This window comes from Emys orbicularis, chromosome 23 (assembly GCF_028017835.1).
Source record: "Emys orbicularis isolate rEmyOrb1 chromosome 23, rEmyOrb1.hap1, whole genome shotgun sequence".
In the NCBI taxonomy this organism is placed as follows: Eukaryota; Metazoa; Chordata; order Testudines; family Emydidae; genus Emys; species Emys orbicularis.
Window position 1 is genome coordinate 3,250,099 of NC_088705.1, and position 12,413 is coordinate 3,262,511.

A 12,413-nucleotide genomic window follows, 5' to 3' on the forward strand; every position below is an offset into this window, starting at 1 on the left:
AGTCCCTCAGCACCCCCATTTCCAGCTGCAGCTTCCATAGGGGTCAACGCTGGGCAAAGTTTATTGTGCATCAAGTGAATGAGCTCCCATTGTCCCCAGTAGAGCCAGCCAAGCGCCGGCCGGGCCCCGAATACAGCCAGCCAGGTGCCGGGCCGACCCCCGCAGTACAGCAGCCAAGTGCCGGCCAGGCCCCCGAATACAGCCAGCCAAGTGCCGTCCGGGCCCCCGAATACAGCCAGCCAGGTGCCGGGCCGACCCCCCCAGTACAGCCAGCCAAGTGCCGGCTGGGCCCCCGAATACAGCCAGCCAGGTGCCGGGCCGACCCCCCCAGTACAGCCAGCCAAGTGCCGGCTGGGCCCCCGAATACAGCCAGCCAGGTGCTGGGCCGGCCCTCCCAACCCTGATAGAGACAGCCATGTGCCCCCGCTTCCTGCTACAGCCAGCTGGGTGCTGGGCCAGATCCCAGTCCCAACGCACATGGCCACATCCTAGCCCCCCGCAGTTCCCATTCCAGTGCCCCAGGAACCGTCCCTGTCCCTAGCAGCGGCTCAGGGGTCGGGTGCTGCCGGTCACAGTGAACTCCGCCCGCAGGACCTTGGAGCTGGCACGTGTCTCCTGGCCCGGCTGCTGCCCGCCCACAAAGAGCGTGAAGGCGCCCGGCTCCAGCTGCCACTGCTCGGCCCAGACGGCGCGCTGCACATAGGTCACCAGGAACAGCAGCTTCGCCGCCCGGCCTGCGGCAACGGGCACCCGGCGGAATCCAACCAGCTGCCAGCGGGGCACCGGCACGGAGGGCTGCGCCCAACGTAGGTACAGCTGCACCACCTGCAGGGAGGGGAGAGGTGGGCTAGGAACAGCAATGGGGAGCCAAGCGCCCAGGGCAAGGCCAGCAGGGACCGAGGGGTCCTGCCAGGCGCTGCTTCTCCATGGGCAGCGTCACCCCTCAGAGACAACCTGAGAGACTGGCTGGGGCAGAACCATGGCACTGCCTCACCCCAATGCCACAGGAGTCAGCAGGGCGCCACCTCTCCTGACCGCCCCGGCCCCACACGGGAGGAGCCATCAGAGCTAAGTGCTGGCCTGGCACAGGGCCCATATGACAATCCCATTCCCCCCAAGCCATGCCCTGCCTCACAGCCCCCCGATCCGGGGCAGGGAGAGCTCTCACCTCTTCACCATCCCTCTGCCCGGTGTTCTCCACCACCACGGAGACGCTGAGGTTGGCGCAGAGGGGCAGCGCTGTGGGGCTCAAGGCCAGGTCCCGGTAGAGGAAGGTGGTGTAGGACAGTCCGTAGCCGAAGGGGTAGAGCGGGGCCACTGGCCCATAGTACCGGTACGTGCGCCCCTCCATGGTGTAATTCTCCATGGCTGGCACCTGCAGCCACAAGGGATGGAAGATATCAACCACAGGCCATGGTGCCATGTGGGCATGGGGGGGCATGGTGCCAAGCTGGCCTCAGGAATAGGTGGGGGAGCTGGGGGTTTTCCGATTTCCGAGCCCCCAGCACCAGTGCCCCTGGGCCTTACCTGATCCATGCCAGCTGGCCAGGTGGCCGGGAGCCTGCCTGCCGGGCTGGCCCCCTCCTCCCCCAGCAGCACCTTGATGATGGCGATGCCCGCGGCCTGCGCTGGGAAGAAGCACGCCACGATGGCGCCTACTCCGTGGTGGGCCTGGGCCCAGCCCACGTCCAGTGGCCCCGCGTTGAACAGCAGCAGGATGACGGGGCGCCCCACGGCTGGAAGGGACAGGCCAGGTCAGTCCAGAGCCCGTCCCCTTGGCATGGCAGCTTGGGGGACGACAGCACATCGGGGCCCCACACTACCTCAGGGAAGCCCGTGGGGCAGCGCATGCTGGGGTCTCATCCCTAGACCAGGCCAACTGAGGTCTGCGATGCTCCGAATACCCCAACTCTCTGTCCCACTGGGCTCTTCCATGGGAGCCCATCACTGTGGTCTCTGGGCTGGACACGCAGGGCACTGAGCTCAGTCCCTCCAGGGCCACCCACGCGCAGGGGCAATGGGGAGATGGGCCCCCCCCGAGGGTGGGCTGGGCTGAGCCTCAGGGGGTGCTGTGCCCACACATCCGGCCCCCTGGCAGCTCCTCACGGGTGCCCAGATTCCCACCCCCTGCAGCCCCCTGGGTGTGAGTGCGCCCCAAACCACCTCACCCCAGGCCACGGCGTCCTGCAGCAGCTCCTGCTGGTGCCCGGGCAGGGACAAGTCCCGTCGGTCGTTCGCCTCTGTCTCCAGGTCAGTCCCTGAGCAGGAAGAGCCAGCGCCAGTCAGTTGTGATGCCCCCGCCCTGGGCTGCCAGGGGCTGGGTCACGCCCCCCGTGCAGAGCATGTGCCTCATCTCCACCCCCCGACCCGGCGGGGACATGATGTGTGGGGAACATCCTGGTCCCCTTGGCCGAGGGCTCCTGGCGGAGTGAGGAATTGTGGGAGTTGCCATGCTGAGGAGAAGCTCACGCCGCACCCTTTGGGGAGCAGGCAGCCCGGCAGGGGGCCCCGGGCCCTACCCGCCCTGGGCACTCACGGGCTGTCTTGGTGGGAGGCCCCTCACACAACCGGCAGCCTGAGCCCTGAGTCCGCAGGCCCAGCCCTGCCCCCGCACCAGGCTCTGCCACAGCCTCTTGCGGATCTGGGGGGGGAGGGGGGGGGCAGGAAGGCAAATGCCAGAGCGGCTGAGCCCACCCCCTCAGATCCAGACCAGGCCACCCATCACTGCCCGGGGACCCTGCTGCCCCCCCGCCTGCCCTCGCCCCCCATACCTGTGCCCAGGCACACCACGACGACGTCGGCTGCCCAGACCGCCCCCTCCACCTCGCCCGGCGAGTAGTACTGGCACCTGGGCTCGCTGCAGCCTGCGGCGAAGCTGACGTTGGCTGGCAGGGTCTCCAGGCCCCTCCTGCACCGGGATGGGACCAGCCTGCCATCAGCGACGTCACTGATCCAGGGGCCGGGCACCCCCCTCCAGTGCTGGCACCCGGGCACCCCCCTCCAGACGGAGAATCCGCCTCCCCGGCAGGGCCGAGTGGGACCAATGGGCAATTCTGCACCAGGTGTCAGGCGGGGATGGGGGAGTCCCACCGATGCCCCTTTGCCCTGGGAGCTGCCCGGCTCGGACCAGGAACCAAGCAGTGCCATGTGCCCAGTCCACAGAGCAGAGAAATGCCACAGCACCCTCCCCACCCAGCTGACGGATGGATCAGGGCAGCAGCCTGAGCTCCGGGGTTGGGGGATCCCAGTAACCGATGGGGGGGTGGGTTTTGCTCTTGCCCTACCTGGGGGTGTAGATGTACTGGGGGTCCGGGATGGGTGCGTAGTCCCCAAACAGCACCCTGGGGTTGTCGGCAAAGGGACCAACCACCTGCAGAGGAGGGGAAACAGCTGAGGGTGGGACAGGAGCCGCCCGCTCCACCCTGGCAGCCCCAGGGCCCAGGCGGCGCACAGAAGCCGGGGGGAGGAGGGCCAGGGGGGCCATGGAATGAGCTGGGTGGGTCAAGCGCTGGCCTAATGCAGCCCCTGGCAGCTTTGAGCCTCACTCTGGAGGAGGGCCGGCCGTGCTGGCCCCCACTCCCGCACTCCCCCCTGCCCCACGCAGCGCCTGCTGTCCCTGGGACCCATCGAGCAGCGCCTGCCCCAAGCTCACCTGTGCAGTGCCCCCCCTCACTGTGCAGCCTCCGTCCAGGCCCCCAGGTCCCACTGAGCAGCGCCCGCCCCCCCCCATGATGCGCCCACTGCCCCCCATCGAGCAGCGCCCACCACCCCCATCGAGCAGCGCCTGCCCCCCATGATGCACCCACCGCCCCCCATCCCCATCGAGCAGCACCCGCCCCCCATGATGCACCCACTGCCCCCCCATCAAGCAGCACACCCCCCCCATGCAGCACCCACCACCCCCCATCGAGCAGCCCCCGCCCCCCATGCAGCGCCCACTGCCCCCCATCGAGCAGCACCTGCCCCAAACCCCCTGTGCAGTGCCCCCCCACCGTGCAGTGTCCCCCCGGGTCCCCAGGCCCCACCACGCCTTGCTCCCTCTTGCTCTCATCAGCCAGGCTCCAGTGCCTGCCAGGACCCGCAGTCTACACAGGGCACCCTTTGGTACTGAAGGGTGGGGGACTGCAGCTTGCTCCAGGGGGGTGTGGCTGTGGGGCCCCTGGCAGTCTGTCAACGTGGCAGGGTGCCCCTGGTGTCACGCAGTCCCCAGCTGAGGTGTCCGGTGTGGGGCAGGGAGCCCCAGTGCGGCCGCGGTTCTCTGGGGCAGGGAACGCAGTGACTGAGGATGCCAGGGGCTGTGTGCTCTGCTGGGTGGTCAGCCTGGGCTCCCCCGCGGCCTCCCAGCCCCCGCGGCCTCCCAGCCACCACGGCCCCAGTGGGTCCCCCCATCCCCGCCCCGAGCGGGACACTCACCGCGATGCGCTTGCCGGCCAGGGCCTGGGCGCTGAGGGGCAGCGTCCCCCCCTCGTTCTTCAACAGCACAAAGCTCTTGACGGCGGCCTCCACGGCGAGGCTCCTGTGGGTGGGGCTCTGCACAGCACTCAGGTCGAGGGCGCTGTAGGGGTTCATGGCAGGGGGGTCAAACTCCCCCAGCCGCAGACGTGTGTAGAAGAGTGGCCGGACCCGGGCCCTCACCGTCTGCAAAGGGCAGCGAGATCCCGTTACACCGGCTAGGGGGCAGCCAGAGCTCAGATCTGGGGGGGCCGCTGCAGCCCCACATCCCAGTCATGCCGGCGCAGGGGGTGGCTCAAGCTCAGACTTGGGGGAGACGGGCTCCCACCCCACATCCACTCTCCCGCCAGTCCCAGGTACCCGGCGCTCTCCCAGCCCAAGCAGGGTGACCCAGCCCAAGTAAGTCCATGCCCTGGGGCCCGGGGCCCCTGGTGCTGAGCTTGCCGGCCCCATGCCCTGCTCCGGTGGGGGGTGTCCCATCCACGCTGCCCCCAGAGCTTCTCACCTCCAGCGTGATGTTACCCTTGGCCACAGCCTCGCTGGTGCTCATGAAGACGTTCTCCGTCAGGCTGAAGGACAGCTCTAGGTTGCAGCCAGCGTTCACCGAGGCTGCAGCGTGGCAGAGAGACAGGAAACAGCGCGTTACCGCCGGGCTCAGCCTCTGCCCCCCTTCCCCCCCCCCGAGGGCCCCCAACCCTCTGCACCTGCCAGGCTGGGGGCAATGAGCTCAGCTCTTGAACTGAGGCTCCAGCACCCTTGTTAACTAGGCCTCACGGGCCCTTGGGAAGGGGAGCAGGAGGGTTTGTACAGAGGGAAAACTGAGGCACATGCGTGTGTGTGACTTGCCCAAGGTCACATAGCAGGTCAGTGGCGGAGCTGGGAATAGAACCCAGGAGTCCTGACCATCAAACCAGTGCCCACCTTATCCCGCCCCCGCGCCCCCCCCCCACTGACTGTGCCCCTGCCCTCAGATGCCAGTTCTGCTCTAGTAGCACCAGCAGCAGCTGGGCCCTGCCTTGTTCCCAGCCCAGGCAGCTCTCGGCCAAGTGGGGCCAGGCTCCTGGGCCGTGGGCTGTGTGCGTCCAGGCTCACCGATGGCAGTCTCCAGGAAGCTGTGTGTGTAGCGATGGGCCAGCATGATCAACTCCACGGCCCCCTCGTCGCTCACCACGTAGCCCTGGAAGCCCCACTCTGCCCGCAGGATGTCTGTCAGCAGCTTCTTGTTGGCGCAGGCGGGCACGCCGTTGATCCTGCCGGGTTGGGTCTGGCAGTTATTGCAATGCCGAATGCAGCCACCTCTGGGGCGGGGCGCGGCAGCTGTTTTAACAGTGCCTGGCAGTTTGGGACAGGAAGTGAAGGAGAACGCTGCACTCAGTTGGAATTGCAGGGGGATTCACTTCAGCAGAATGTAACTGCCCACCTGGGAACCCCAGGCCACAGGGCTCCCGCCCTGACTCGCCCCAGAACTGCCATGAGATCACTAGCAATGACAGACGGAGAGGACCGAGGTTTGACTTCTCTTCTAGAGGACAGCGCCCCCGAGCAGCATGCAGGGGCATTGGCTCAACAGAGACGTGGGTGGAATAGCGCCCCCTCCTGAGCCACTTGGGGACTCCATCCAAATCCCAAACAGAGCCAACCCTGCTCAGCTCGAAAGCTGTACAGCTGCGGTGTGGTTCAGGCTGCTGACCTGCCCCCTTCCAGGGCAGAGGGGTGTGTGTATGAGAAGAGCCCTCGTCTCCTCCAGGAGAAGCTAATGCTGAGCACGGGCAAGGAGCGGCCTGCAGAGACCGCTGCCCCGGGCACAGCCCCCCAGCCGCGTGCCCCGTCTCGGTGCCTGTCCGGCCGCGGGCCTGCCTCGCCCGGTACCTGTTGTAGCTGCACATGACGCTGTAGGAGCCAGCGCGCACACAGGCCTGGAACTGGGGCAGGAAGGTCATTCTCCAGTCCCGCTCTTGCACCTGCAGGACGCAGAGCACTCGGTCAGGGCCGCGAGCCTGGCGCAGACCCCATCCCCACCCCGTGGCCCCCAACATCAGCCCTGGCGGAGCTCACCCGGACCCAGAGACCACAGAATCGTACAGGGATGCCCTAGGCCAGATATATGCACCCAAGGGTGGCATGTGAGGTCTCTCCCACTGGTCGTAAATGTGTGTACGGGTCATATTTCAGGCGTCCTGTACCTACACTGAAAAGTACGTTCTGAAGATAAGGCAGATCACCGGGAGGTGACACACCTCAGCCAGGATCCTTGCAGGCAAGGGGTGACAGACGCTCATCTATCTGTCTGGTCACATGTGTTTGTGCATCGTAGGTCTTACAATGGATGCCTATGTGCACACCAAGCCAGGCACCAGGGCTAGGATTGTGAAATCTCCAGGAGAAAAAACCTACAGGAAAAACAATCAGGCAGGCGTGGTGGGAGCGCTGCTTAGGACTAAGATCAAAGGATTTGTCTGGTATATCAGGTACCGCAAGGAAACACACCGTAACTTTCACCTAGCAGGCAAGCTGACAGCGTGACTTGTCTCCTGAACGAAGATCACAGCCAAGCCTGGAAGGATGGTGGGTGAGCATTGCTCGATCAGGCAGAAAAGTAGCTGGTTCAACAAGCCTGGGTTCTTCACACCTCCAGAGATTCCAGGGCCAGAAGGGAGCGCTGGGATCCAGACAGGCCCCTGTACTGCGCCGGCCAGAGACCTGCCCTACAATCGTTCCTGGAGCAGATCTTCAGACAAACTTCCCACGTGGATGTGAAGCTGACCAGGGATGGAGACTGCCCCCCACCCCAGGCCTGCTCTAGCGTGTGTGTGACGAGTTTATTTGAGTTTGTTTCCATCACTCAACTTGCTCACTCCAATCTCTGGGCTGTGTTAAATAACCGCTCCCTTGTTCTCACTGCCCAGGGCTCTCAGCGCTGGGTGCTGAGCAGGGTGGTGAGCGGAGGTGGAACTGGCCTGCTCCTTTGGGAGCTGCAAACCTGTGAATATTGCATGCGTCCAGTGGCTGGAGTGGGCCTATCGCTAGCCTGTAATGAGCCAGCGGGGCCTGTGGGGCAGCGCTTGTGGCCGGAGGAGCAGGGGAGCTGACCCCCAGCAAGCACAGACCAGACTCTCACGCTAAGGGTCCCTCACGGCCAGGGAGTGTCGCACTCACCTTGGCATCAAAGCTGAGCCTGGAGACGGGCACGTTCTCGGGCCCCCCGTGCACGCTGAAGTGTTTGCAGCCGGCACTGGCCTTGACGTAACGGGGGTGGTCGCCCTGCAGCCCCTGCACGAACGCCACGGCCAGCTCTGCGCTCAGGAACGGGTCTTCGCCGTACGTCTCCTGAGGAGAGACAGATACACGCGTTGCTGCTGCCGCCCCCTCCCCCCCCGCTGCTGGGGCGCTGGCTGTGGGGATGCAACCCCTGCTCCCCCCAGCCCCATCACTCATTGCTCTGCGACAGCTGCCAATTCCCCACCTGCCCTTCCAAACAGTCCTAGAGCTGCCGTCGCCTGGGGACTTGGGGAAATGAGACCCGGGGGAGGAGCGGGGCTCTGCAGTCCCTCGTGGGCCCACATCTCAGACACATTAGTGCAAGGGGCGATAGGGGCAGCCTCAGCACAGAGGCCAAGGGACCACAAGCCACAGGGGGAGAGGGAGGGAGCTTGCAGGGTCTGCCAGAGGGGCCCTAACACATCTGGATTCAGGCAGGGAGAAAGTGCGAGGTGTGTTGGGAGGGAATACCAGGGCACACACCGCTCTGCCGGTGCCCCTCAGTCCCACCTGCAGCCCCTGCGCTCCCCCTCCCCCAGCTCTGCCGGTGCCCCTCAGTCCCACCTGCAGCCCCTGCGCTCCCCCTCCCCCAGCTCTGCCGTTGCCCCTCAGTCCCACCCGCAGCCCCTGGGCTCCCCCTCCCCCAGCTCTGCCGGTGCCCCTCAGTCCCACCCGCAGCCCCTGGGCTCCCCCTCCCCCAGCTCTGCCGGTGCCCCTCAGTCCCACCCGCAGACCCTGGGCTCCCGCTCCCCCAGCTCTGCCGGTGCCCCTCAGTCCCACCTACAGCCCCCTGCTATCCCAGTCCTCCCATCCCAGCTCTGCTGATGCCCCTCAGTCCCACCAGCAGCCCCCTGCTCTCCCAGTCCTGGGCTCCCCCTCCCCCACCCCACTCCCGGTCCGGCTGTTACCTGGTTCCTGCCCCACAACGGGTGCCTCATGATGTTCAGCACCGGGCTGAAGCAGCTGAGGCCTGTGTGGTCGCCGTAGTTGCCCGTGGACATGAAGTAGTTGTGCTTGGCTCTCACTTCCGTGGCAGTGGCATTGGCCACGCGGTGGATGAGCTCGGGGCTGTGGGGGAGGGGAGAGCAGCTGAAGCATCGGGGCATGAGCCAGGGCTGTGCCCAGAGATGGCACAGGTCCCCTCAGTGCCACAGCAGCTGCCCCTGCCCTGGGCAGAGCTGGGGCAGACACATGCCCAGGCACAGAGCCTGTGCTGGGCTAGGCCCCAGCACGGCCTGGGGGAATGCCCAGACATGGCAGCACAGGAGCCCCCCTGTTCAGACAGTACCTGAAGGAGGCCGCCAAGCCCAGTGCTTGGGGGAAGGCCGTGGCCCAGCCGGGGGCTTCCCCATCCCCCCTCAGGCACTCGGTGTTCCAGTTGTAGGGCTTGATCCCCAGCCGCTCAATGGGGGGCGCTGGCCCGTTGTACTTAGCGCCACCTCTCGCCATCTGTTGGGCAGACACCAGAGGTGAAGGGGGGCACTGAGGGACATATGAGGCTGGGCACTCTGCCAAGGGGCTGCCCTTGTTCACCTGGCCTGGCCCTGCAGAGAGGTGGGGTAGCCGGCACGCTCGGCTCTTCCATGCCAGATCTGATTCTCCGTCCCAGCAGGAGACATGGACAGGGCTGGGGAGGCACCACCTGCGGGGGGGGGGATCTGTGGGATGGGAGATTCCAGGGGCACCCAGCTTGACCCACCCCCTCCAATTCAGAAACCCCACCCCACTGGGCTCCCTCCCAGCTCCCTCCCCTCGGACCGAGGGTCTTTATAGGGTGCCCTGCCAGGCCCAGACTCCCACAGTGGGACGCCGAGGCCCCAAGGATGCTGCCCTCGCCTCACCGCCCCCCCCCCCATGGGGAGAGCAGAGGCTGTCGCCCCCCCCCCCCCGGGGATGCAGCTGTCAGTGGGGTTGCTGTTCTGGCTACAGAGACCCTCTCCATACCTGCAGCACCAGCTCCCCCAGGGTGAGCCGCCCGATGAGGTCGTCCAGCCGCTGCTCCCAGGGCAGGGTGGGGTCCCGGAATGGGTAATCCTGGGCCAGGCCCAGCCCTGCCCAGAGCAGCAGGGCCGCAGCACGGAGCCAGCACATGGCGCTGAGGATCCAGCACAGGGCACCGGCTGAGGAGAGAACACATCCATCGATAGCACCCTACAGCCCCAGTCCAGGGGCCCTGGTACAGCTGGGGCAGGGGCTGGACTCGCAGCTGGCTCCAGCGAGGCTGAGCGCCCCCAGACCAAGCTCCCCACTCGGAGGGATCCCCATAAATCCTGCAGCCACCGGCCACCGTCTGGGGCTTCCCACAGGCTGCGCCCGGAACTCTCCAGCCTCAAACATGTCGTTTACCAGTGGGGCCGGCCCCCAGCCCCGCACACAGCAACAGAGTGAATTCCTGGCCGCGATCCGTGTGGCATGTGCCAGGCTGGGGAGCGTCCCAGGTCGGGGCTGTGATAACAACCCCAGAGCCATGGCACCAGAGGTGGCACAGCTACGCGCCACGCCCGCACCGGAGCCCCCAGGCCCCATCAATTAACCACGCTTGGCAGGACCGGGGAACCCCCCAGCCAGGGACCGGGGACCCCTGCTAGAAGCAGCCCCCGAGACCTGGAACGGGGGTGACTGGGGAAGGCCTGGGGCGCCCAAAGAGCTGCAGCGGGGCGGGCGAACCGGCGCTCGCCCCGGGCGCACGGGGCGCTCCCAGCTCCGGGCCCCGCCAGCGACCCCCGGCGTGTGCCCAGCTCCCCGCCCCGCGGGTCAGTCACCGGCCGAGCGGGGCTCGCTGCGGGGCGCTGCGCTGAGCTGGTGGCTGCGGAGCGGATCACGAGGGCTCCCGGAAGCCCGGCGGAGGGAGGCGGCGCTGGGGAGGAGCGTTACGCGGAGGGGAGCCGGGACACCCCCGCACCGGAGGGCCGGGCCTGGCGGGCGGAGACAGGGGCCGCGCCTGGCGGTGCCCTCGCAATGCTGGTGCCAGCCTGAGCCCCCAGCCCCATCCAGGCCAGGCCTCGGGCGAGCTTCTGTGACCCAGCAGAGCCCACCCCTGCCCGCAGCAATGTGGGATCCTGCCCCAGGACTGTGCATTGGGTGAGCAGCGCTGGCTGCAGGCAGGTCTGAGAGGAGGCCCCCGGGGGGGGCCTGGCCCCCTGCATTGGATTCTGGGCTGGGTCCAGCTGCTGCCACAGGCGCCCCGTGGCACAGACCTTGCTGAGCGGTGTCAGCGCTTACTGGGGCCTGGCGCCCTTCCCAAGCAGGCTGGGCTGTGGGTGCAGTGCCCACAATCCCTGCTGCCGAGCGCCAGGAGGCCAGGCCAGCTGCTTCCACTGGATCCGGCTCTCAGGGCACAGGCAGACGAGGGCAGGGCTCGGGGGTTGGGGAAAGAGTCGTAAGGAATCCTGGCAGCACTTCTCACTTGGATTGGAAACCCCAGCTGGACGGGGGAGCCCCGGCCTGGTTCTGGTGGGAGTGCACTGAGCCCAGCGGGGTCATCCTGCCTGCGCCGGGGGTGATGAGAACCAGGCATCGGGCCTTGGGCATCTCGATACCTGTATCCGGCCGGACTGGCATGGCCAGCAGAGGGCAGGGCTCACTTACATATAGGCTCCAGCAGCCCCTGGCAGCAGCTGGGTCGGGCACAGCTGGTATGATGGGGGGCGGGGGGAGCATGCCTGGGTCCTCAGCCTCCAGGTGGCACCATGGGGAGCGGGGTTCCCTTGCTCACTTGCCCCCTTGGCCTATCATGTCCCCTGTGCCGGGCTCGGGGGCTGTTTGTATCAGAGCCCATGGAAGCTGGGGGGCATCCAGTGAACTCCCCAGCACCCTACAGCCTGTATCCTACAATTTGCCCTCTTCTCCTATCCAACATCAGCTGGTTGCGGGGTGCTGACAGGTGGCCAGATGTTACTACGGCAGTGCTCACAGCTGCAGGGGAGGGGGGTGAACTGTCTGACGTGTAGACGGGATGGTAACAGCAGACGCTGCCTCTGGAGCAGCATCCTCTCCAGCTCAGGCTGTGCCCTGTGAATCCCCTGGCACCACCAGCCATAAGAACACTTTGTGTCAGTTTCCCATTCGCTCAGCCTCTGTCTCGCCACAGCCCCCTGCCGCCCAGCCACTGGGGGGAAGAGATGAAATTGCTGCACATAGTGGGATTCGAGGCAAAGGCCACTGTCCTAATACAGCACGCTAGGAGGTCAGAAATGCCAAGCGTAACGCACAGCTCTAAGTGCTGATGTGGGGCTAGTTTATGAATTTGCCAGGGGGCCAATTAGATTTTAAAGCTGAAATCTAACAAACTAGATGGGCTACAACATTTTTCAAATTGGCTAATGTTGCAATGGAATTGAAATAGGAGAACCTCTTTGGTTGAGTCCAGGGAGCGTTAGCAGACTAATTTTAATGCTAGGTTCTTTTCAGGTCAGCTTTTACCTGGGACAGTAAAGGGGCTGCTTTTCCCACAGGCCAGCTACTGCCCTGTGCGCACGGCCTAGCTCCTTCCCCAGGCACTGAGCTGAGAGGCCTTCTATAGTCTGGATTGGCCAGCAGCGCCTGCCCTCGCCCAGCTCTCACCTCTCCCTGCTGAGTATGACCAAGGGCCCTGGAGGTTCAGAGGTGCCCTCGAAGAAGCCAGCCCCATCCACATGGATAATTAAAAAGCTGCCCTGAGAGCAGCTGCCAAGGCAGGGAAACTAACCCCCTGGAGTGGATAA

At 65.9% G+C, this 12,413-nt stretch overlaps 1 protein-coding gene across 1 annotated transcript; it reads right to left on the reverse strand.

Moving 5' to 3' along the window:
- Window positions 1-537: 537 nt before the first annotated feature.
- LOC135893933 (uncharacterized) lies at window positions 538-9,801 on the reverse strand. The gene is made up of 14 exons (XM_065421902.1): window positions 9,655-9,801; window positions 8,999-9,159; window positions 8,619-8,778; window positions 7,609-7,779; window positions 6,322-6,413; window positions 5,545-5,702; window positions 4,958-5,061; window positions 4,414-4,638; window positions 3,285-3,370; window positions 2,772-2,908; window positions 2,169-2,258; window positions 1,528-1,736; window positions 1,169-1,375; window positions 538-825 (listed from the first exon to the last, which is right to left on the reverse strand). Exons 1-14 carry the CDS (start codon window positions 9,799-9,801, stop codon window positions 538-540), a joined length of 2,235 nt encoding a protein of 744 aa, XP_065277974.1.
- Window positions 9,802-12,413: the final 2,612 nt, after the last annotated feature.

Bases quoted from the DNA above. Each gene is read 5' to 3' on its own strand.
- LOC135893933 (XM_065421902.1), bottom strand. From the start codon at position 9,801: ATGTGCTGGCTCCGTGCTGCGGCCCTGCTGCTCTGGGCAGGGCTGGGC. The intron at 2,259-2,771 runs GTATGGGGGGCG...CTTCCTGCTCAG, and splicing joins CGTGGTGTGCCTGGGCACAG to GGACTGACCTGGAGACAGAG. The intron at 1,376-1,527 runs GTAAGGCCCAGG...TTGTGGCTGCAG, and splicing joins GGCCAGCTGGCATGGATCAG to GTGCCAGCCATGGAGAATTA.